Consider the following 26,528-nt stretch of genomic DNA (forward strand, 5'->3'; position numbering starts at 1 on the left):
CGCTCCCTTTTAAGTCAAGAGACGGGAGAGGACCCCCTACATGGACGGGCTGAGGAATTTAGTAAATATCTGGTGGACAAAATTGCTCAGATTCGGGCTGGTCTGGACTCTGACTGGGCAGTATCTAACGAGAGGAAAACGATGAAGTTGGCCGAGTACATTTGGGAAGAGTTCGATCCTGTGACTCCGGATGAAGTGGACAAGATCATGGGGAAACTAAGTGCTGCCACATGTTTGTTGGACCCGTGTCCCTCCTGGCTAGTCTATGCATCTCGGGAGGTTACACGAGGCTGGCTCCTAGCAGTTATCAATGCCTCACTGAGTGAAGGGTACTTCCCTGCTGCCTTGAAAGAGGCGGTGGTAAGGCCCCTCCTCAAGAAACCGGCACTGGACCCAGCTGTTTTAAACAACTTCCGTCCTGTCTCCAACCTTTGCTTCCTTGCGAAGGTCGTTGAGAGCGTGGTGGCTCGACAGCTCCCTTTGAACCTGGAGGAAGCTGAATATCTAGATCCGTACCAATCGGGTTTCAGACCCGGGCACAGCACGGAGACGGCATTGGTCGCGCTGGTGAATGATCTCTGGCGGGCCCAAGATAGAGGTTATTCCTCTGTCCTGGTCCTATTAGATCTATCAGCGGCTTTTGATACCATTGACCATGGTATCTTACTGCATCGTCTTGAGGGGCTGGGAGTGGGAGGCACCGTTCTGCGGTGGTTCTCCTCCTACCTCTCGGACCGTTCGCAGACGGTGTTGGCAGGAGGGCAGAGGTCAAGCCCTAGGCCTCTTAATTGTGGAGTGCCTCAGGGTTCGGTGCTCTCGCCCCTCCTGTTCAACATCTATATGAAGCCGCTGGGAGAGAACATCCGTAGCTTTGGGGTGAAATATCATCAATATGCTGATGATACCCAGCTATTCATCTCCACCCCGAACCAACCCAGTGATGCCCTCGATGTGATGTCCCGTTGTCTGGAAGCGGTACAGATTTGGCTGGGAGAAAACAGGCTTCGACTCAACCTGGCCAAGACTGAGTGGCTGTACGTACCGTCATCTCATTTAGTCCAAGAGGTTCCATCTCTGACTATAGGAGGAGAGATGTTACCTCCCATTGATAGAGCACGCAATCTGGGCGTCCTCCTAGATTCACGACTCAGTTTTGAAGATCACATTGGAACCGTGGCTAGGGGGGCATTTGCACAGATTCGTCTTATATACCAATTGCGCCCCTTTTTGGACCGAGATGCCCTACGTACAGTCACCCACGCACTCGTTACCTCCCGTATTGATTACTGTAATGCTCTCTACATGGGGCTGCCCTTGAAGACCACCCGGAGGCTTCAGCTGATGCAGAATGCAGCTGCACGGGTTGTTATGGGAGCTCCCCGATACTCCCATATTACACCCCTCCTGCGTGAGCTGCATTGGCTACCAGTTGCCCTCCGGGTGAGATTTAAGGTGCTGGTACTTACCTTTAAAGCCCTACATGGCTTAGGTCTGGGATACTTGCAGGACCATCTGCTGCCGGGAACAAATTCCCATCGGCCAGTACGCTCACACAGAGAAGGCCTCCTCAGGGTACCGTCAGCTAGGCAATGTCGGTTGGCGACCCCCAGGGGGAGGGCCTTCTCTGTGGGAGCGCCAGCCCTATGGAATCAGCTCCCCCCTGAGCTTCGGATGGCCCAAAACCTCCAATCCTTTCGCCGCGGCCTCAAAACACTCCTGTTCCACCAAGCTGACCTGGACTGACAGGCATTTTAATTAATTTATATTTAGAATTTTTAATTTATTTTTAAAATTCTCTAATTTTAATTTATTGCACAGATGTTCTCAATTTTATTTTTATCTTGATTTCTGTACTTATTATATGTTTTGTTGTTAGCCGCCCTGAGTCCTTCGGGAGATAGGGCGGGATATAAATCCCATCAATAAATAAATAAATAAATATAAAAATAAAGAAATCATGGTTTTAAAGCAGATACCTTGAGAGTAAGAGATACTCAAAGACACTACTATTTCTTAACTACAAAGCTGATTGCCAAAGGCATAAACTTCAGATGGCTGATGCCAGAAGGCATTTTAATAAATTGGAATAATACAAGATATCGATTGAATTCCGCCTGGAAAGCAGAAGACTTTGAAGTAAGGAATAGAGCAATCCTAGATGAAGGAGTGAAACAAAGACAAGGGGAGAGTAAGAAGCAGAAGCAAATGGAAGAGATGACCCAAGGAGCAACTGCACAGACAGGAGTAGAGAAATAGAAAGATGAACAAGAGGGCGAAGGTGAAGGTGAAGGACTTGCCAGAGAACAGAGGATTACTAGATTGACTAGACCTAAATATAAATAATGGAAATGGAGAAAGAAAATTGAATTTTCTCAGTGAATGTAAATGGACTAAACTCCACATCAAAAAGAAATAAAGTTTTTAGGAAATTACAGAAATTGAACATAGATATAATTTGCCTGCAAGAAACACATATAAAAGAACAGCACTATAAATTATTGGAATATCCAAAAATTGGGAAACTTTATCACACATCAGCACATCAGAAAAAAAGAGGGGTCGCTGTATATATTAAAGAGACAATAGATTCTAAATTGGTATATTCGGATAAAGAAGGAAGAATCGTAATGGTAGAAATATATCTGCACCAAAAGCAAACACTGCTAGTGGCAATTTATGCACCAAACAACAATCAAGAAGAATTTTATAAAAACCTACACAAAAAAATAATAGAAATGAAGTACCAAAATATTTGTTTAGTAGGAGATTTTAATGCGATAGTAGACAGAAAAATTGATTATAAAAACAATAAAACAGGAAAGACCGGAAGAAGAAGACTACCTAGGACATTTTTTGATATGGCAGAGGAAATTGGAATCCAAGATGTCTGGAGGGAAATCAACCCACAAAAATTACAATACACTTTTACTCAAACAGCCAAAAATATTGGTCAAGAATCGATATGATTTGGATGACCTCTGACGTGAGGGTGAATATACAGGATATTGAGATAGAGATAGGCATGTGGCCATACCATAATCTCCTGAAAATGACATCGAAAGGAATACTTTAAATCAATCTATATTAAAAGAAAGAGAATTTATAGAGCTAGCAAAAAAAGAAATGTATTTTTTTTCAAAGAAAATAAAAAAGAAGATACAACATTACAAAATGTATGGGATACAGCTAAAGCATACTTTAGAGCAGTGGTGGCGAACCTTTTAGAGACCGAGTGCCCAAACTGCAACCCAAAATCTACTTATGCATCGCCGGGTGCCAGGTGGGCATGGCCCACTGAGTGGGCATGGCTATGGTAGTCATGGCAGCATGGGTGGGCATGGCCACCTCGATGTTGCTCCTGAGGAGGGATGCCTGTGGGGCCCGGCATGGTTGGGGGAGATCCAGGGGGTCTCTTGCAGGTGGAACAGTGGGCAGGAGGCTCCTCATCTTGTTTTGGCAATGAGCCAATCAGATCACAGTAGGATTCAATTATTGTCATGTATGGAAGCTGAGAGGAGGACTTTTGTCAGTGTGTTATGTGATCACTATAAATTTGGTTGTGTTTTTTGTGTTCCTTCATTGAGTTTGTAAAATGTAATAAAATTAAAGTAATGGTGCAGAGAGTTGACTGGTTGCCCAGAAAGCGATGTAAAATAGTATTATTAAGTGAACAAGGCTACAGTTATAAAGAAATTATAAGAAAAATTGGTGGAAACTTAACCAAAGGTGGCATTTCTACTGTACACTTTTCCCCAAAGGTTTCCACAATTTGGCGACTACTATATGAGGGGGGAATTAAACAATGAAAGCACAGTGTCTTGGATTTTACAGGTTGTTGGAAAAGTACTCATTCATTTTACCAGATGCTGAAAATAACAGAAATCTGAAGCAGAATGCCTGTACTAGCAGATGCAACTGATATAAAATCTGGATGAAGAATGGTCGATCAAGCATTCTTGGTTGTCTATTTTATCTTTCCTAATAAGTTGTAACCAAGTTCCTCACTTAACTTTCAAAACCTGTGGGTCCCACACCATTCCACATACTTGCAAGAAAGCAGCTGCAATCTGAGTACTCTAACTTAGGGTTTTTCCAGTTGCCTAGCAAGGTGTCAAAAACTTGATGACCCACCCCCCCAAAAAAGGAAAAAAGGGATAAAGTACAGTAGTCCCTGACTTACAACAGGGACTGTTTGAAGTTACAAAAGCAGTGGATAAAGTGGCTTATGACCATTTTTCACTTATGACCATTGCAGCATCCCCAGGGGTCATGTGCCTCTCTCCTTCTCAATCCCATCACCTTCCTTCCTTCCCCGTCCCCTCCTTCCTTGCCTGCCACCCTTTCTCATTCCCATCTCCTTCCTTCCTTTTCATTGTCTCTTCCTTCCTTCCTCCCTCCCATTGTCCCTTCCTTTCTTCCTTCCTCCCTCCCATTGTCCCTCCCTCCCTCCCTCCCTCCCTCCCTCCCTCCCTTCCTTCCTTCCTTCCCTCCCCCTCTGTGCCCAAGAAGTGTGAATGAAGGGAGCAGAAAGAGCTTGGAGCAAAGGGGAGGGGATGGGTGGGAAGTGTGAATGAATACTTTCTGCTCTGTACATCCCCCCCCCCAGCTCCAAGCTCTCTCTGTGGTTCCCTCCAGGCTCTTCCTCCTCTGTGCATTCACACATTCCCCCCATTCACTCCAAGCTCTCTCTTCCATTCCCTCCAGGCTCTTTCTCCTATGGGGGGAGGGTGAGTTCTGGGCCACAGACCCCAGGCGGCCAGCAGCAATGAGGGGAAGCTGAGCTGTCTCCTCACCACCAGCCGGTGGCTGTCTGGGGGTTCCAAGCATGGCCCACAGCGCAGTGAGTAGCCACCTGCCATGGCAGGGGAAGATTTTTGCCCCAAGCTGCTGCACAGATTGCTGTGCTGCCGCTGTCCCCCCTGCCACACGGATATCCTTTCCCCCACCACCATTCCCCCCCTCACACGAATCACCATGCCACTGCTGCTGTTCTCCCCCACCGCATGGATATCCTTGCCACCACCGGCACCACCATTTCTTTCCCCCGCATGGATCGCTGTGCCACCACCACCATTTTCTCACCTCCACCCCCTGCATGGATCACCCTTCCTTCCTTCCTGAGCTCGAATCCACGGCCACGGGGCAATTTTGCAGCACCCCAGTGGCCTGATCCAAGTTCCAGAGGCTTGTAAAAGGCCTCTCCCGCCCAGATTGGCCATGGGGGCCCCCTGCAAAATCACTCTGCAGTCTTACCTGGACTCACGCTGGTAGCTGCTTCCACCATCCAGCCCTGATCTGCCCAGCTCTTGCACCTGTTCCAACTCAAGAGTGCAGAGAGAGAGAAAAAGAGCGCAGGCGCATGTGGAGAAGCGGAGGGGAGGAGCCTGGCCCTGCCTCCTTCCTGGGTGATGGCATGTGTGCCCACAGGGATGGCTCCACGTGCCACCTGTGGCATGCGTGCCATAGGTTCACCACCCCTGCTTTAGAGGCATAGCTACATGGCAAAGAAAAATAAACAGAGAAGACAGCAATATGTACTACTAAAACAAAATTTGGAAAGTTAAAATCAGAATTGCAAAGAAAACTACAAAAAAGACTTCGAGAAGAGAAATTGACATAATAAAACATAAATTAAAGCTCTTGGCCTCAGAAAAAGTGGCAGAACAGATAAAGAGAGCAAAACAGATTTTTTTTGAAAATGCAAATAAACCAGGAAGATGGTTAGCTTATAAACTTAAAAAAACAGAAAGAGAAGAAAACGATACATAACTTACTAGATGGGAAAGGCCATTTTCAATTTAAAAATGAAGAAATAAAAAAGATAATCAAGGAATACTACAAGGAACTGAACGATAAAGAGGAAACTTCAAGAGAGAGAATTGTTAAATATCTGGAAGAAAATAATCTTCTAAAAATCCCAGAGACATTTAAAACTATGTTAGAAGAAAGGATTACAATGATGGAAATATAAGAGGCCATAAAAAGACAAAAAAAAATATGGAAAAACACCGAGTTCAGATGGGCTTCCCGCGGAGTTATACAAAAATCTGCAAGACATAAGTGAACCGATGAAAGATGTTTGTAATGGACTTTTATTAGAAGCTAAATTCCCATCTACATGGATGGAAGCAAATATTACTCTAATACCAAAAAAGACTCTGGTTTGACACAGATTAAAATAATGATAATAAAGTTGGAAGGGACCAGGAAGGTCATCTAGTCCAACCCCCTGCTCAGGCAGGAAACCCTATACCATTTCAGACAAATGGCTGTCCAATCTCTTCTTAAAAACTTCCAGTGTTGGAGCATTCACAACTTCTAGAGGCAGGATGTTCCACTGGTTAATTGTTCTAACTGTCAAGATTAGTTTCCATCCGTTGCTTCTTGTCCTGCCTTCAGGCATTTTGGAGAATAGCTTGATTCCCTCTTCTTTGTGGCAGCCCCTGAGATATTGGAACACTGCTATCATGTCCCCCCTCGTCCTTCTCTTCATTGAACTAGACATACCTAATTCCAGCAACCGTTCCTTATATGTTTTAGCCTCCAGTCCTCTAATCATCTTTGTTGCTCTTCTCTGTACTCTTTCTAGAGTCTCAACATCCTTTTTACATCGTGGTGACCAAAACTGGATGCAGTATTCCAAGTGTGGCCTTACCAAGGCATTGTAAAGTGGTATTAATACTTCACGTGATCTTGATTCTATTCCTCTGTTAATGCAGCCTAGCACTGTTGGCTTTTTTGGCAGCTGCTGGCTCATATGTGTTTGTCCACTAGGACTCCAAGATCCCTCTCACAGTTACTACTGTTGAGCAAGGTACCTCCTAAACTATACCTGTGCATTTGGTTTTTCTTGCCTAAACGTAGAACCTTACTTTTTTCACCACTGAATTTCATTTTGTTAGATAGTGCCCAATGTTCAAGTCTGTCAAGATCTTTCTGTATCTTGAGCCTGTCTTTCTGGAGTGTTGGCTATTCCTGCCAGCTTGGTGTCGTCTGCACATTTGATGAGTTCCCCATCTATTCCCTCATCCAAATAATTGATGAAGATGTTGAAGAGCACTAGGCCCAGAACAGAGCCCTGGGGCACCCCACTACTCACTTCCTTCCATGTAGATGTGGTTCCATTGAGGAGTACACATTGAGTATGGCCAGTCAGCCAGCCACAAATCCATCTGGTGGTGATGCTGTCTAATCCACATTTTTCTATCTTATCAAGTAGTATGTTGTGATCTACTTTATCAAATGCCTTACTGAAGTCCAAATAAATTATATCTACAGTATTCTTCTGGTCCACTAATTTTGTCACTTGGTCAAAGAATGCAATAATATTTGTTTGGCATGATCTGTTTTTGACAAACCCATGTTGACTTTTGGTAATGACTTTGTTTGCCTCTAGGTGTTCACTGATTCATTGTTGGATTATCTTTTCCAGAATCTTCCCAGGTATTGAGGTCAGGCTGATAAGTCTGTAATTTCCTGGATCCATTTTTCCCCCTTTTTTGAAGATGGGAACTACATCAGCTCTTTGTCAGTCCTCTGGTAGTTCCCCAGTCCTCCAGTACCTTTGAAAGGTATAGTTCAGTGGTTCTGAGATCACATCTGCCAGTTCCTTGAGAACCTTGGGGTGTAATCCATCTGGTCCTGGTGATTTGAACTCATCTAGGCTGGAAAGATACTCACCATTTTCTTGCCTATCTTAACTTGTATTTCTAATCTGTTTTTTACGGTACTGTTTTTAATAGGTTTGGCTGTTTTTTTTCCTTTGTGCAAAGATGGATGCAAAAAATTGAGTTAAATAGTTCTGCTTTCTCCCTGTTGCTTGTCACCTTCTTTCCACTTTCTCCCACTAATGGGCCAATCATTTCCTTGACTTTTTTCTTGTTTTTTACATGTTGAAAGAAGCTTTTTTTTGTTATTTTTTACTTTTGTCACAAGCCTTACTTCCTTTTTAGCCTTAGCTTTCCTCACTTCATCTTTGCAGGCTCGGGCTAATTGCTGATATTCTGACTTAGTTATGTGCCCCTCTTTCCAGTTGTTATACTTGTCCTTTTTATCTTTCAGTTGAATAGTTTTGGGAGGGATAGTAAGGGCTATAGGCCACATGATCAGGAAGATTTTAATGTGTTTGAGCAACATGGTGGAACTAAGGTAACGTACGACATACGACCAACAATCTTTGCTGGCATGGCGAGTTTCTAGTTGTTTTGGAACTGTTGGTGAGACCATTAAAAGTCGTTGGCGCTGTTTGAATTTGTTCTACCAGCAGCAAGATCTGACTGCTGGCCCAGTGATGGATTCTACTGCAAATCAGGGCTGTTTCCAGAGGAGGCAGAGGAGGAGAGGACCTGGAGCTTATGGAGCGAAGGAACTGGATGAGGCTGTCAGCAGGCCCAGAGGAAGAGAGAGAGGCTTTTGGAGGAGTTGGTGGCGGCGGCAGCAGCGTGCTCCAGGGGCGAAAAGAAGCAAGGCCTCTTTAAGGAAAGGGTGGAAGAGTCAGGATCAGAAAAAGGAAAGAAGGCGAGGTTGTCAGAATACAAGCGAATTTGAGGGCTAATCCACATGGAGCCCCATTTCCATCTGTCCTGTTTGCCATCATTCACTCCCTAGAGACTAAAACCGACAATGTGAAATTTGAGTGGGCCCCGAACAAGGAGTATATATCGGAGGTGGTGACCCTTTGAGAGCTGTATGCAACGAAATTTCATTTTGATGTATGCCGATTGGTGTACATTCAAAGTGACAATAAAGTTATCATATCAGAGAGTTCTTTATGCAGCCATGCTGGTTTCTTTTGAGTGCTGTTATTTTTCTTCTTCATTGGTATTGTGTTAGATTTGACTTTTATTATCTTACTTTTCAAAATTTCCCAAGCTTCTTGAGTTGTTTTCCCCTTGAGGATTCTCATCCATGGAATCCTTCCCAACCTCTCTCCAAGTTTATTGAAATTAGCTCTATTGAAGTCCAAGACTCTAGTTTGACTATGTTCTATTGCTTGTGCTTGCATAGTTGAATTCCAATATTGCATGATCACTGCCCCCCCCCCCCAAGGTTCCTATGGCTTCAACACCTCCTATTATTCTATCTATTAAGAGACTGTTTGTAGCTGAGCCAGTCCTAAAGCATCCTGATCCCAAGGTTTCTTTTGTGATTCAAGCCTATGCCAGGAATGTGGCGGTGGAGGGAGTGCTACTTCAAAAGAATGGAGAGGGGTACCTGCAGCCATTGTGGTTTCACCTCCAGAAATCTAAACGAGTATGGGAAAAGGAAGCCTTTGCTGTACAATGGGCACTACTGATGTGGAGACAGTTCTTAGAGGGAAATAAGAACCCCTCCAATAGCAAAGGCAAGGTGGATCAAACCCCATAACATCAGAACAAAATGCCTAATAAATAGATTTCATTCAAAGCATCCCCAGAAACCAGGGCCCCCTAAGTAGAAAGCAGAGGTAGAAGAATGGCCTTACTATGTGTTTACTGTTTTTCAGGTTCAAACCACGCTTTTGCTGGTCTCAAAATTGCTTCTCAGTTTGCCAATAAACTGGGGGGGGAGGGAAAGTGATTGGAATGCAAACTTCAAAATATCAAGAAAGCAGACCATGAGAACCAAGAACAGCTCACTAGGTGTCTGGCCAGATCCAGAGACATTTTTCTCATAACAATATTTTTCCTCCTAATTGGGCAATGTGAGGGAGAATTCTATACTTTTATTATATGGGATTGGGTGGGGTTTTGCCAGAGCTGGTTTTGCTTACATGTGTGCCAAAATGATGTACTCTATAAAGTTTTACATTAAGAGTTCAGAAAGCCTTGGAGGTGTTTACATGGTTGGGTTCATCAGTCGAAACCTTGACATTAAAATGTGCTATTGGTATTTCCTTGCACACTTTCTTTTATCAAAACTACTCTCCTCATGCATGTTCAGTGTTTTTCTTTATGATTTCATGATAGCTCATATTTTGAACTGTCTCATTTATTGGAACCATGACACAGACAGTGATCAATCTAAAAAATACAATACATCAAAGATGCAGAAATCTTTTTTATGACTGCACAAATTTATGTTCCTACAGTAGTAGAAATGGTAAATAAAAAACCACACTTCAAGTGAAGCATATATTATTGGATTGATTTTTTAAAAAATAATTCATAAATGGGCATTGAAATAAAAGTGGGATTTAGCAATATTCTTGTAAGTGGTCATAAGTAAAATCACTTGAGAATAATTTATTTGTGTGATTAAATATGTTTTACTAATTGATTTGCTCTATCAACTTTAATATAAGTAAAATATCTCTCAAATTTTATCATAGTTTTGTTTTTATATATGAACTGGGGTGAGAGACCTGAAAACACACTACAGGTTGTCCTCAATTTATGACCATTCATTTAATAACTATTCAAAGTTATGTTGGTGCTGGAAAGAGTGATTCATAACCATTGCAGCATGCCAGCAGTTATGTGATCAGAAGCAGGATTCCCTTGAAGACCATGGTGAAAAAGCTCATAAAATTGGATGCAACCAGCTATACTACTGTATTGCTTAGCGACAGAAATTGTCATAAGTAGAGAACTACTGTATCTGTGTCTGTTTTGATTTTCCCACTGAGATTATCAGTCAAACATACAAAAAGTACAAAGTTTTAATATATTAACCCTGGGATTCCTCATTGTAGTGAAGGGATTTTATTATGCTTAAGGTTGATGTTAGTAATATTGATATTAGCAGTGATACTTTGTAATCATATATATATATATATATATATATATATATATATATATATATATATATATATGTGTGTGTAAATTACTAACAAAGAATTAAAGGGAAACTGAAATGCATTTCTGACTCATTAGTCGTCATCAGCCAGCCATACCCTTCTGAGATTCGAACCATGGGCTGATTGCATATGAGGCAGTGTTATTTGCCTCTAAGCCACAAGGTCTCTCTCGCTCTGTTAGCTTTTTTTTTTTTTTTTTTCTGCAAGGGAAGATATGTTTCAAATGTTAACTCTTTAGATTACCTTGCTAGGCCCCAAACATGGGGCAAATCTTTATTTCCTGTTTTCAGCCTATCTTGAAGGCTATCGAACAGGCAGTAGTCACATCGGACAATTCCTATATTTGTGTAAATTACTAACAAAGAATTAAAGGGAAACTGAAATGCATTTCTGACTCATTAGTCGTCATCAGCCAGCCATACCCTTCTGAGATTCGAACCATGGGCTGATTGCATATGAGGCAGTGTTATTTGCCTCTAAGCCACAAGGTCTCTCTCGCTCTGTTAGCTTTTTTTTTTTTTTTTTTTTCCGCAAGGGAAGATATGTTTCAAATGTTAACTCTTTAGATTACCTTGCTAGGCCCCAAACATGGGGCAAATCTTTATTTCCTGTTTTCAGCCTATCTTGAAGGCTATCGAACAGGCAGTAGTCACACCGGACAATTCCTATATTTGTGTAAATTACTAACAAAGAATTAAAGGGAAACTGAAATGCATTTCTGACTCATTAGTCGTCATCAGCCAGCCATACCCTTCTGAGATTCGAACCATGGGCTGATTGCATATGAGGCAGTGTTATTTGCCTCTAAGCCACAAGGTCTCTCTCGCTCTGTTAGCTTTTTTTTTTTTTTTTTCTGCAAGGGAAGATATGTTTCAAATGTTAACTCTTTAGATTACCTTGCTAGGCCCCAAACATGGGGCAAATCTTTATTTCCTGTTTTCAGCCTATCTTGAAGGCTATCGAACAGGCAGTAGTCACACCGGACAATTCCTATATTTGTGTAAATTACTAACAAAGAATTAAAGGGAAACTGAAATGCATTTCTGACTCATTAGTCGTCATCAGCCAGCCATACCCTTCTGAGATTCGAACCATGGGCTGATTGCATATGAGGCAGTGTTATTTGCCTCTAAGCCACAAGGTCTCTCTCGCTCTGTTAGCTTTTTTTTTTTTTTTTTTTTTTCTGCAAGGGAAGATATGTTTCAAATGTTAACTCTTTAGATTACCTTGCTAGGCCCCAAACATGGGGCAAATCTTTATTTCCTGTTTTCAGCCTATCTTGAAGGCTATCGAACAGGCAGTAGTCACACCGGACAATTCCTATATTTGTGTAAATTACTAACAAAGAATTAAAGGGAAACTGAAATGCATTTCTGACTCATTAGTCGTCATCAGCCAGCCATACCCTTCTGAGATTCGAACCATGGGCTGATTGCATATGAGGCAGTGTTATTTGCCTCTAAGCCACAAGGTCTCTCTCGCTCTGTTAGCTTTTTTTTTTTTTTTTTTTTTTCTGCAAGGGAAGATATGTTTCAAATGTTAACTCTTTAGATTACCTTGCTAGGCCCCAAACATGGGGCAAATCTTTATTTCCTGTTTTCAGCCTATCTTGAAGGCTATCGAACAGGCAGTAGTCACACCGGACAATTCCTATATTTGTGTAAATTACTAACAAAGAATTAAAGGGAAACTGAAATGCATTTCTGACTCATTAGTCGTCATCAGCCAGCCATACCCTTCTGAGATTCGAACCATGGGCTGATTGCATATGAGGCAGTGTTATTTGCCTCTAAGCCACAAGGTCTCTCTCGCTCTGTTAGCTTTTTTTTTTTTTTTTTTTTCTGCAAGGGAAGATATGTTTCAAATGTTAACTCTTTAGATTACCTTGCTAGGCCCCAAACATGGGGCAAATCTTTATTTCCTGTTTTCAGCCTATCTTGAAGGCTATCGAACAGGCAGTAGTCACACCGGACAATTCCTATATTTGTGTAAATTACTAACAAAGAATTAAAGGGAAACTGAAATGCATTTCTGACTCATTAGTCGTCATCAGCCAGCCATACCCTTCTGAGATTCGAACCATGGGCTGATTGCATATGAGGCAGTGTTATTTGCCTCTAAGCCACAAGGTCTCTCTCGCTCTGTTAGCTTTTTTTTTTTTTTTTTTTTCTGCAAGGGAAGATATGTTTCAAATGTTAACTCTTTAGATTACCTTGCTAGGCCCCAAACATGGGGCAAATCTTTATTTCCTGTTTTCAGCCTATCTTGAAGGCTATCGAACAGGCAGTAGTCACACCGGACAATTCCTATATTTGTGTAAATTACTAACAAAGAATTAAAGGGAAACTGAAATGCATTTCTGACTCATTAGTCGTCATCAGCCAGCCATACCCTTCTGAGATTCGAACCATGGGCTGATTGCATATGAGGCAGTGTTATTTGCCTCTAAGCCACAAGGTCTCTCTCGCTCTGTTAGCTTTTTTTTTTTTTTTTTTCTGCAAGGGAAGATATGTTTCAAATGTTAACTCTTTAGATTACCTTGCTAGGCCCCAAACATGGGGCAAATCTTTATTTCCTGTTTTCAGCCTATCTTGAAGGCTATCGAACAGGCAGTAGTCACACCGGACAATTCCTATATTTGTGTAAATTACTAACAAAGAATTAAAGGGAAACTGAAATGCATTTCTGACTCATTAGTCGTCATCAGCCAGCCATACCCTTCTGAGATTCGAACCATGGGCTGATTGCATATGAGGCAGTGTTATTTGCCTCTAAGCCACAAGGTCTCTCTCGCTCTGTTAGCTTTTTTTTTTTTTTTTTTTCTGCAAGGGAAGATATGTTTCAAATGTTAACTCTTTAGATTACCTTGCTAGGCCCCAAACATGGGGCAAATCTTTATTTCCTGTTTTCAGCCTATCTTGAAGGCTATCGAACAGGCAGTAGTCACACCGGACAATTCCTATATTTGTGTAAATTACTAACAAAGAATTAAAGGGAAACTGAAATGCATTTCTGACTCATTAGTCGTCATCAGCCAGCCATACCCTTCTGAGATTCGAACCATGGGCTGATTGCATATGAGGCAGTGTTATTTGCCTCTAAGCCACAAGGTCTCTCTCGCTCTGTTAGCTTTTTTTTTTTTTTTTTTCTGCAAGGGAAGATATGTTTCAAATGTTAACTCTTTAGATTACCTTGCTAGGCCCCAAACATGGGGCAAATCTTTATTTCCTGTTTTCAGCCTATCTTGAAGGCTATCGAACAGGCAGTAGTCACACCGGACAATTCCTATATTTGTGTAAATTACTAACAAAGAATTAAAGGGAAACTGAAATGCATTTCTGACTCATTAGTCGTCATCAGCCAGCCATACCCTTCTGAGATTCGAACCATGGGCTGATTGCATATGAGGCAGTGTTATTTGCCTCTAAGCCACAAGGTCTCTCTCGCTCTGTTAGCTTTTTTTTTTTTTTTTCTGCAAGGGAAGATATGTTTCAAATGTTAACTCTTTAGATTACCTTGCTAGGCCCCAAACATGGGGCAAATCTTTATTTCCTGTTTTCAGCCTATCTTGAAGGCTATCGAACAGGCAGTAGTCACACCGGACAATTCCTATATTTGTGTAAATTACTAACAAAGAATTAAAGGGAAACTGAAATGCATTTCTGACTCATTAGTCGTCATCAGCCAGCCATACCCTTCTGAGATTCGAACCATGGGCTGATTGCATATGAGGCAGTGTTATTTGCCTCTAAGCCACAAGGTCTCTCTCGCTCTGTTAGCTTTTTTTTTTTTTTTTTTTTTCTGCAAGGGAAGATATGTTTCAAATGTTAACTCTTTAGATTACCTTGCTAGGCCCCAAACATGGGGCAAATCTTTATTTCCTGTTTTCAGCCTATCTTGAAGGCTATCGAACAGGCAGTAGTCACACCGGACAATTCCTATATTTGTGTAAATTACTAACAAAGAATTAAAGGGAAACTGAAATGCATTTCTGACTCATTAGTCGTCATCAGCCAGCCATACCCTTCTGAGATTCGAACCATGGGCTGATTGCATATGAGGCAGTGTTATTTGCCTCTAAGCCACAAGGTCTCTCTCGCTCTGTTAGCTTTTTTTTTTTTTTTTTTTTCTGCAAGGGAAGATATGTTTCAAATGTTAACTCTTTAGATTACCTTGCTAGGCCCCAAACATGGGGCAAATCTTTATTTCCTGTTTTCAGCCTATCTTGAAGGCTATCGAACAGGCAGTAGTCACACCGGACAATTCCTATATTTGTGTAAATTACTAACAAAGAATTAAAGGGAAACTGAAATGCATTTCTGACTCATTAGTCGTCATCAGCCAGCCATACCCTTCTGAGATTCGAACCATGGGCTGATTGCATATGAGGCAGTGTTATTTGCCTCTAAGCCACAAGGTCTCTCTCGCTCTGTTAGCTTTTTTTTTTTTTTTTCTGCAAGGGAAGATATGTTTCAAATGTTAACTCTTTAGATTACCTTGCTAGGCCCCAAACATGGGGCAAATCTTTATTTCCTGTTTTCAGCCTATCTTGAAGGCTATCGAACAGGCAGTAGTCACACCGGACAATTCCTATATTTGTGTAAATTACTAACAAAGAATTAAAGGGAAACTGAAATGCATTTCTGACTCATTAGTCGTCATCAGCCAGCCATACCCTTCTGAGATTCGAACCATGGGCTGATTGCATATGAGGCAGTGTTATTTGCCTCTAAGCCACAAGGTCTCTCTCGCTCTGTTAGCTTTTTTTTTTTTTTTTTTTTTTCTGCAAGGGAAGATATGTTTCAAATGTTAACTCTTTAGATTACCTTGCTAGGCCCCAAACATGGGGCAAATCTTTATTTCCTGTTTTCAGCCTATCTTGAAGGCTATCGAACAGGCAGTAGTCGCACCGGACAATTCCTATATTTGTGTAAATTACTAACAAAGAATTAAAGGGAAACTGAAATGCATTTCTGACTCATTAGTCGTCATCAGCCAGCCATACCCTTCTGAGATTCGAACCATGGGCTGATTGCATATGAGGCAGTGTTATTTGCCTCTAAGCCACAAGGTCTCTCTCGCTCTGTTAGCTTTTTTTTTTTTTTTTTTTTTCTGCAAGGGGAAGATATGTTTCAAATGTTAACTCTTTAGATTACCTTGCTAGGCCCCAAACATGGGGCAAATCTTTATTTCCTGTTTTCAGCCTATCTTGAAGGCTATCGAACAGGCAGTAGTCACACCGGACAATTCCTATATTTGTGTAAATTACTAACAAAGAATTAAAGGGAAACTGAAATGCATTTCTGACTCATTAGTCGTCATCAGCCAGCCATACCCTTCTGAGATTCGAACCATGGGCTGATTGCATATGAGGCAGTGTTATTTGCCTCTAAGCCACAAGGTCTCTCTCGCTCTGTTAGCTTTTTTTTTTTTTTTTTTTTTTCTGCAAGGGAAGATATGTTTCAAATGTTAACTCTTTAGATTACCTTGCTAGGCCCCAAACATGGGGCAAATCTTTATTTCCTGTTTTCAGCCTATCTTGAAGGCTATCGAACAGGCAGTAGTCACACCGGACAATTCCTATATTTGTGTAAATTACTAACAAAGAATTAAAGGGAAACTGAAATGCATTTCTGACTCATTAGTCGTCATCAGCCAGCCATACCCTTCTGAGATTCGAACCATGGGCTGATTGCATATGAGGCAGTGTTATTTGCCTCTAAGCCACAAGGTCTCTCTCGCTCTGTTAGCTTTTTTTTTTTTTTTTTTTTTCTGCAAGGGAAGATATGTTTCAAATGTTAACTCTTTAGATTACCTTGCTAGGCCCCAAACATGGGGCAAATCTTTATTTCCTGTTTTCAGCCTATCTTGAAGGCTATCGAACAGGCAGTAGTCACACCGGACAATTCCTATATTTGTGTAAATTACTAACAAAGAATTAAAGGGAAACTGAAATGCATTTCTGACTCATTAGTCGTCATCAGCCAGCCATACCCTTCTGAGATTCGAACCATGGGCTGATTGCATATGAGGCAGTGTTATTTGCCTCTAAGCCACAAGGTCTCTCTCGCTCTGTTAGCTTTTTTTTTTTTTTTTTTTTTCTGCAAGGGAAGATATGTTTCAAATGTTAACTCTTTAGATTACCTTGCTAGGCCCCAAACATGGGGCAAATCTTTATTTCCTGTTTTCAGCCTATCTTGAAGGCTATCGAACAGGCAGTAGTCACACCGGACAATTCCTATATTTGTGTAAATTACTAACAAAGAATTAAAGGGAAACTGAAATGCATTTCTGACTCATTAGTCGTCATCAGCCAGCCATACCCTTCTGAGATTCGAACCATGGGCTGATTGCATATGAGGCAGTGTTATTTGCCTCTAAGCCACAAGGTCTCTCTCGCTCTGTTAGCTTTTTTTTTTTTTTTTTTCTGCAAGGGAAGATATGTTTCAAATGTTAACTCTTTAGATTACCTTGCTAGGCCCCAAACATGGGGCAAATCTTTATTTCCTGTTTTCAGCCTATCTTGAAGGCTATCGAACAGGCAGTAGTCACACCGGACAATTCCTATATTTGTGTAAATTACTAACAAAGAATTAAAGGGAAACTGAAATGCATTTCTGACTCATTAGTCGTCATCAGCCAGCCATACCCTTCTGAGATTCGAACCATGGGCTGATTGCATATGAGGCAGTGTTATTTGCCTCTAAGCCACAAGGTCTCTCTCGCTCTGTTAGCTTTTTTTTTTTTTTTTTTTTTTCTGCAAGGGAAGATATGTTTCAAATGTTAACTCTTTAGATTACCTTGCTAGGCCCCAAACATGGGGCAAATCTTTATTTCCTGTTTTCAGCCTATCTTGAAGGCTATCGAACAGGCAGTAGTCACACCGGACAATTCCTATATTTGTGTATATATATGGATCTTTGGTTATTCGGGTTTTTCCCCGCGTAGAACTAAAGGTGTAGGGGCGACGTTTCAATGGAATCCCATCCATCATCAGGCTGGAGGCTTCTGCTTCCTTCTTCTGGGAGAAGCATGTGGCTATTTGTTCCTCTTTTTTTTAAACTGCCAGAGGGGGTGTGTTCTGTGGGTGGAGGTTGCTCTGATTGGGTGGGGGAGTAAGTGTGTTCTGATTGGGTGGGAGTGTGTTTTGAATGGTGGGTGTGTTCTGATTGGGTGGGGGTGTGTTTTGAGTGGATGGGCTGGTCTCAGCTGCCAGCCTTAGACCTGAGCTGGTGAGTTGTGCTGCTTTTGTTCGGCTTCGTGTTTGTGGTGGTGCCATGTTTTTATAGTGGGTGTCAGTTTGCTTATTGTGTGGTTTGGAGGGGTTTAAAGTGGCTGATGTTGCAGCTGTGGTTAGGTTTCTGTTTTGTGGTTGTGCCTCGTTATCATTGTGGGTTCGGATTTGCTTTTTGAATGGTTGTGTGGTGGTGATGTCATGTATTATCATGAGTTTGGGTCTATCATTCTTGGTGGTTGGGACTCGTCTGTCAATCAAGGCGGGTTTCCAAATGGTTGGTAGGCGAGAGGTATCTTCTCGTTTGTTTATGCTGTGGGGGCGTTTTTCTATCTCAATGGCTTCTCTGATTATTCTGTTGTTAAAATGTTCAATTTTGGCGATAGTTTTGGTTTTTTTAAAATCAATTTCATGTCCCATGGCTTCAAAGTGTTGGACCAGGGAAGAAGTTTGTTCTCCTTTTCTGAGTGAGTTTTTGTGCTCTTCAATGCGTGCACTTATTCTTCTGTTGGTCTGTCCGATGTATGTGGTGGGACAGGTGGAGCATGGGATTTCGTATACTCCTTGGTTTTCTAAGCCAATTATGTCCTTGGGGTTTCTTAGGATGGTGGATATTTTTCTGTCTGTGTAGAATGCTGTTTTGATGTTGTGTTTTTGGAGGACCTTGCTGATTCTGTCTGTGGTCCCTTTTAAGTATGGGAGGAGGGCTTTGCCATTTTCTTGTTCTCTGTCTTGGGTTTTTGTGGGTGTCTCTCTTCGGATTAAGTTGGTAATCGTGTTTCTTTGGAATCCATTGGCTGTTAGTACATTAGTGAGAGTGTGTAGTTCGGTTTTTTGGTGTTGTTCGTCAGCTAGGTGTTTTGTTCTGGAGATGAGTGTCTTGGCTACGGAGTTGATCTGTGCTGGGTGGTGGTGTGAGAGTGCATTCAGATAGCGGTTTGTGTGTGTTTTTTTATGGTAGATAGTGTGTCCTAGGGAGCCGTTGGATTTCTTGTAGACTAAGACATCAAGGAAGGGAAGTTGATTGTTAGCTTCTGTTTCCATGGTGAATTGTATTTTGGGGTGTAGGCTATTGAGGTGTGTGAGGAAGTCATCCAGTTTTTCTTTGCCGTGTGGCCAGATTACGAAGGTGTCATCTACGTATCTGAGCCAGAGTTTGGGTTTGTGGTTGGATTTTTCTAGAGCGAGGGTTTCAAAGTGTTCCATGTAGAGGTTTGCGATGACAGGTGAAAGGGGTGATCCCATGGGTGCTCCTTCCATTTGTTTGTATCTTTGTCCATTGTAGATGAAGTATGTGTTAGATAGGCAGTGGTTGGTCAGATCTAGGATGTGTTTTGGGGGGTTGTATTTATTTCGGATAGCTGTCAAGGCTTCTTTGATTGGCACTTGGGTGAAGAGGGATACGACATCGAAGCTCACAAGTAGGTCACAGGGCTGTAAGTTTAGTTTACTTATGATCTCTATGAAATGGAATGAATCTTGTACGTGTGAGGTGATGGAATTTGCGTAAGGCTGTAGTTGTTTGGCAAGAAATTTGGCTAGATTTTGTAGAGGTGAGCCTATGGAGCTGACTATGGGTCTGAGTGGGGTTCCTTCTTTGTGTATCTTGGGCAGACCATAGAGCTTAGGACATCTGGATGATTTTTCCCTGGGAATGATTGTTTTCTGGATCTCTTCACTGATGGGGGTGGCTTTTATTTTGGATTTTGTGGTTTTTTCCAGGTAGGTGGTGGGATCTGTCTTGAGGAGTTTGTATGTGGAGTCTCGGAGTAGGTTGGATAATTTGGTATGGTAGTCAGATGAGTTCATTACCACCGTGGCGTTGCCTTTGTCTGCTGGCAGAATGATTATGCTGGTGTCATTTTTTAGGTTAAGTAGTGCTGTCTGTTCCTCTTTGGGTAAGTTGCTTTTGGGTGGTTTGCTGGTGCAGAGGATGTTGGTCACTTCGAGTCTGATTTTGTTGGCGTCATCAGGGTTAATTTTGGTCAGGCTGGATTCGACTCCGCATATAATGGTTTCCGTGGGAATGTGTTTGGGAGCGACTGCAAAATTAAATCCTTTAGACAGGACGTTGGTTTTGGCTTTAGTGAGAATCCTATCTGAGATGTTGTGCACAGTTTGTTTCATGTGTTGCTGTGAGAGAGGAGGGGTTTGTTTCTGGCGTTCCTTTAGTCTTCGGAGTTTATTGGTGTGTGTGTCTGTTTTGTAGGCAGTCTCTGTTTCAGCTCTCCAGACCGCGATTTGTTTGAATTTGTCCCAAAGTGTGGGGTGGATCTTGTTGCTGAGTTTGAGGTGAAGTGTGAGGAGGTCTCTGTTGATTCGGTCCAGGAGGAATCTTTTTGTGTGGAGTTCATTTCTGATTAGGGCCAGTTCAGTTCTTATCAGGATGCGTTTGATGGCTGCAGAGTTGGAGTGGAATTTCAATTGGAAGGATGTGGGGATTAAATTTTGATCTCGGCAGTTGCGTAGGAATGTGTGGTCACACAGAATGGAAGCTCTTCGTACTTCGAGTTTTTCATAGGTCCTAGTTAGCTGGTGGATTTCCTCCCCGTAGAGGTAAGATATTTGTTTTCTGAGGTTTTCGCGGGTGTTCGTATGTGGATCTTTGGTTATTCGGGTTTAATATTAATGCATTTTTAGTTTCTCTTGAATTCTTTCTCAAGAGTACTTCTTTCTTACAATTCCTCCAAAATAAAAGGGTGGAATAGTTTTTACCCTACATTTTTAATAGCTAGGGATAGAAAGTAATTGAAAATAGCAGACAAAATTCTCTTCTGAAAGAGTTACAAGTGAGGAACATTGTTTAAGAATCTTAGAACAAGAGGAAAATGTCCACATTTATTTATAGAAAGAGCTTTATTTTCTTTATTATGCAGAACAAAGAATTTGTTTGCCGAGGACATGATTATGAACGTCTGGAGGCGTTTCAACAGCGGATGTTAAATGAGTTCCCACATGCCATTGCTATGCAATATGCCAATCAACCGGATGAAACCATCTTTCAAGGAGAGGCACAGTGTATCCCTATTATTGTTTTAAAGCCAAGCACATCTACTAGATTAACTTTAAATGGAGCAGTGTGTGTTAAATCCAAATTAAAAATACATGGATTTACTTTAAAAGTAGTAATGGAAAAAGGAAATTAAATGTATTGATAGCACATGCAAAAGCTGTGTCATGATGTTACAAAGAAAATAGAGATACAGGAATAGTGATATAGTATCAGCATGGTTTTTCAGAAAAGAACACTAATGCAAGGAAAGGTGGAAGGAAAGAGAAGAAGAGGATGACCAGCAGCAAGGTGAATGGACAGTTACAGAAGCAATGGATGCAATATTGGATGACTAAACCTAAAAAAGCGAGTTAGGGACAGATTGTCAAGCACGGTATCTGTGTGGTATCTAGGAGATGAAAATTACTTGATGGGACATAATAAATCACTGATCAGCATGATCATGCTAACAGAAAAATAGACTAAAAGAAAAGAGGAAAAATAATAGCAACAAAAATATTTACTTGAAATAAATGCTTGGCTAATGATTGAATATTGTTCTAATGGATATTCTAAGGCAAAAAGAAAATAGGTTGCACGAACTCTTAAGATGAAGGAGTGACACAGGATAATTTGTCTGGCAGATTCCGTTCTTAACATCTTAGTTTGTGGTCAGGTGCATAGAATAGTAGTAGTTCTTTCACAGCGAAGTCAAGGTCTCCCAGTCTGTTATGTAGATAACAGTGGGACTGAAATATTAGGTGAACTCTTTTGTTTTCCAGATTTGCTCTGGCAAATTCCAAATTGCTTGTTTAACTGTTATGCACTTTACTTGCTTTCTTTATCTAGCAAATGCAGCTTCTTGTATTTACTTAGTACTTAACATTTTATACATAGATCTGCAAATCTATGCTGTGACACCAATTCCTGAAAGCCAGGATGTACTGCAAAGAGAAGGCATTCCAGATAATATCAAAAGTTTTTATAAAGTAAATCATATTTGGCGATTCCGGTATGACAGGCCATTTCACAAAGGGACCAAAGACAAAGACAATGAATTTAAGGTATATTATCATTTCAATTCTTATTTACAAGTATTTGATTCATTTCAGAGTTTCCAAGAAGAATTCATAGAAATGAAAAGTAAAACTAGATGACTCACTGGGGTTTGGTATATATTAAATACATGTTTTTATTTTCTTGTTATTTAGAAAATGAAGATTAATTTTCTTCACATCATATAGAGGGAATTAATATATGCCAAATTCACATGGCATAGATTAGAAACAGGGTATGAAATTGGGGGTTTGTGGATACAAATCATTCCTAATAATGCCATCTGCCATATCTAAAGAAGCTTATATGGAAACAAGAGATAATAACGAGGATTGCTTATTAAGAAAGAAAAGGAACCTAGGAACCCAGCAAAGATGAAAGACTTAAAGCTAAGTTGCCAAATAGAGGCCAGAGGCACACAGTTCTGTCAAACTGACTAGCAGCAGGGTCATCTAGAGCAGCGGCCCCAATCTTTTGGGCACCAGGGACCAGTTCCGTGGAGAGAGGTTTTTCCACGGACTGCAGGAGGCATGGTTTCATGTGCTGCCTGCATCCCATGGATGGGTCTTCGCTTGTTTGTGTGGATGGGTTTCTGGCATGCAATGGACTAGTGCCAGTCCAAAGACTGGGACTTGAGGACCTCTGATCTAGAGACTTGAGTATGTGTTGTCTCAAACTTAAGCAAATGAACTTTGCCATGTTTAGAAGAAAGTGGATCATGAATTTTCTGAGACCAAGAATTTCCATCACTCCTTGAATCTTTATTATGCTAAGCACTTCCAGTTCCTTCAAGCTTTCTTCAAAGAATGAATCCCCAACATCTTTGTCATTCCTTGAATTCTGTTATTTTTGGTGGTTTTTTAATTTATCAAGATTTAAAATTTTATTTCTGTCTTTAAGAACATTGAATGGGCTTGGAATTTAAGCAGTGTTGGGACTTGTTAGTCCTTGGCTGTGAGTCCATTAGCTAATACTGTAGGTTATACCAAAATGTTGGGGGGGGGGAATTGTTGGAAAAAAGCAGTGCCAAATGACTTTTGAGTTGTTGCCAAGAAAATTACTATCCCATTTTATTTAAATGAACTGATAAATATTCCCCCTATCTCTTTATCATTCAAAGTTAAATACATAAATTATTGTAGATACATGTCCCAGGACCCAACTTTATGACACCTACTTCATGCCTCACTCCAGAAATAGAATACATAATTGGCATTTTATTTTTTATTTCAGAGTTTATGGGTAGAGAGAACAACATTGATCTTGGTGCAGAGCTTGCCAGGAATTTCCCAATGGTTTGAAGTGGAAAAACGTGAAATTGTGAGTACAAAAATGGGAAAAATAGATGACCCTCCATTGTTACCGTAAAATATTGGATGCCAAATAATTTTGCATGTTGCTTTAAATTGCTTACATTAAAATAACAAACAGCAAATAACAATAAAGTTCAAATCTGATTTTGAACTTACTCTAAGAAGTCAAAGAGAAAAGGAAAGGAAGAAATTTGTTTATAGAATTATTAATGCTGTCAGGTCCCCAAAGAAATACATTGTTTCCCTATGCCTATTCATGTGTCTGTAACCTTTCTTTGGGGTCTGTCATTCTGTTGGGAGGGGGGATGCTTTGGGGATGCTTTGCACTGTCTTGCTATTATGCCCTTTCCCCAGGGGATGGAATGTATCACCCTTATCTGAGAGACGGTTGTGCTTGGAGCCAGAAGGAAACGAAAGCAAGAGAGATCTTGAAAGAACGAGCCAAAGAACCCAATTACCAAAACAATATGCCACCTGTGGATTGGCTGGAATTCAAATGAACACTGGGACTCTGGGTGGAGGTGTATTGAATATTGATTTTAATATATTGTTTCATGGGTTTTTCGTCAGACCTTGCCATTTTTACAGAGTTTTATGGTATTTGGAATTCCTTTTTAAGGCATTTATTTAATAACAATCACTATTTTAGAAGTGTGATGAATTGGTACTTTAATTGTAATTATGTAACTATGACTGATATAATTATATTTCTTAGTATGGCTGATTGAATGCTTACGAGTAGCTATTGAAACAAATCGTGAGAATAAATAACAAAACGTATTCATAACATCTGGATGTTCTAACTAATTAAAATGTCAGAATTATTTTTATAAACTTTGGCTACAGTTAAATGTTCAATAGTATACTTCTGTACTTTAACATGGCCATATGGTTATAATGATGAGACTTGTGAATAACTTAACTTGGAGAAAGGCTTCTCTAACAATCCTTCAGTTTGTGGTTAGGGTTTATATGTGGAAACAGACCTAACAGCCTCATCCTTGCTTGAGAGGTTGAGATTTGACTTTTCCCCTGAGCAGTTGGAGCCAGTTGAGTGGAATTCCCTTTTGATTGTTTTTATGATGGTGCTTGGTCACCATTTGATGTTCTGTACTTCACATTTATATTTTAAATGTGGGGTGGAATGGGATTTAATTTATTTCTTTGATACAGTATGTTGTCCAGAGTCACATATTTGAGTTGGATGGCTTTATAAAACTACTGTAGTAAGTAAATAAATAAATCAGCCAAATGTTATAAATAAAAATACAATTTAATAAACGGCTTGTTCATAAAATGAGATTAAAATGAACTATGTGCTTCATGTGATGTATAAATACAATTAAGTTTCAAAGCTATCAACCCATTTCTAGTTCTATGTAACTTTCAACCTCTTACATTAGAAGCTAAAGTGTGAACTTTTCCAAAATCAGATTTATATTTTATTTATTTATTTATTTATTTGTTTTTATAAACCGCCCTTCTCCCGAGGGACTCAGGGCGGTGTACAGAATAAGATAGGCATACAGAATGAACCGTAGTGAAAAACAAACAATAGTAAAATACAAATTGGGACCCCAATAAGAGCTATCAGGCCAGGCCGGACTGCTGGAACAGGTAAGTTTTTAATTCGCGCCGGAAGGTGCGGAGGTCGGGGGCCATCCGGATTTCGGTTGGCAAGCTGTTCCAGAGGGCTGGCGCACCCACTGAGAATGCCCTCCCCCTGGGGGCCACCAGCCGACATTCCTTGAGCGGTGGCACCCTGAGGAGGCCCTCTCTGTGGGAGCGCACAGGACGGTGGGGCGTTGACATTGGCAGAAGGTGCTCCCGCAGGTAGTCCGGACCCATGCCATGTAGGGCTTTGTATGTCATTGTCAGCACCTTGAACTTCACACGGAAGGCAACTGGAAGCCAGTGCAGCGCACGGAGGAGAGGTGTGATATGGGAGTATCGGGAGGCTCCCAAGAGTGTCCGCGCCGCTGCACTTTGCACCAGTTGAAGCTTCCGAGTGGATCTCAAGGGCAGCCCCAAGTAGAGAGCGTTACAGTAGTCTAGGCGAGAGGTCACAAGAGCATGGGTGACTGTACGTAAGGCATCCAGGTCCAGATAAGGCCGTAATTGGCGAACTAGTCGAACCCGGGAGAAGGCCCCCTTGGTCACAGCTCCTATGTGATCTTCCAGGGAGAGCTGCGAGTCAAGGAGGACACCCAGGTTGCGGGCCCTATCAACAGGGGGTAGTAACTCGTCCCCGATGTTAAGGGATGGGATGTTCTGAGTATCCTGGCTAGCCGGTACGTACAGCCATTCAGTCTTGTCCGGGTTCAGTTGAAGCCTGTTCCTCCCCATCCATTCCCGGACCGCTTTCAGGCAGCGGGACATCACGTCGAGGGCATCACTGATGTTGTTTGGAGTTGAGATGAAAAGCTGGGTGTCATCAGCATACTGATGGTACCCTACTCCAAAGCTGCGAATGATCTCGCCCAGCGGTTTCATGTAGATGTTGAACAGGAGAGGCGAGAGGACCGACCCCTGAGGTACTCCGCAAGCGAGAGGCCTCGGGGTCGACCTCTGTCCTCCTGCCAACACCGACTGCGAGCGACCCTGGAGAAAGGAGGAGAACCAGCGCAGAACCGTGCCTCCCACTCCCAGTCCCCTGAGGCGTCGCAGCAAGATACCATGGTCGATGGTATCGAAAGCCGCCGAGAGGTCTAATAAGACTAGGACAGAGGAATGGCCCCTGTCCCGGGCTCTCCAGAGATCATTTATCAGAGCGACCAATGCCGTCTCCGTGCTGTACCCCGGCCTGAAGCCCGATTGGTACGGGTCTAGATAAACCGCTTCGTCCAGGATCTGAGGGAGTTGGTGCGCCACCACGCTCTCAACAACCTTCGCAAGGAAGCGAAGATTGGAGACTGGACGAAAGTTATTCAATGAGGATGGGTCCAAGGTGGGCTTCTTGAGGAGAGGTCTCACCACCGCCTCCTTCAAGGCGGTGGGGAAGTGACCCTCACTCAGAGAAGCGGAGATGACCGCCAGGAACCAGCCTCGTGTCCCCTCTCGAGCTGCATATGCCAGCCAGGAAGGGCACGGGTCCAGTAAGCATGTGGAGGAGCTCAACCTCCTCATAATCCTGTCCACTTCCTTGGGAGTCACAGG

The 26,528-nt window shown here is 41.7% G+C and overlaps 1 protein-coding gene across 1 annotated transcript in view; it reads left to right on the plus strand.

Annotated features, from left to right (window-relative positions):
* Positions 1 to 26,528, plus strand: part of LOC310642744 (dedicator of cytokinesis protein 4-like) — a gene marked incomplete at its 3' end in the record, with an annotated part of 85,124 nt that overhangs the window by 6,941 nt on the left and 51,655 nt on the right. Inside the window, exons 2-4 of the mRNA XM_083366633.1 lie at positions 20,888 to 21,029; positions 21,901 to 22,067; positions 23,293 to 23,379. Coding sequence (XP_083222759.1) covers positions 20,948 to 21,029; positions 21,901 to 22,067; positions 23,293 to 23,379 — 336 coding nt within the window. The 5' untranslated portion in view covers positions 20,888 to 20,947. The remainder of the gene's footprint in view (positions 1 to 20,887; positions 21,030 to 21,900; positions 22,068 to 23,292; positions 23,380 to 26,528) is intronic.

This window comes from Vipera ursinii, assembly GCF_947247035.1.
Source record: "Vipera ursinii genome assembly, chromosome: 6".
Lineage (NCBI taxonomy): Eukaryota > Metazoa > Chordata > Lepidosauria > Squamata > Viperidae > Vipera > Vipera ursinii.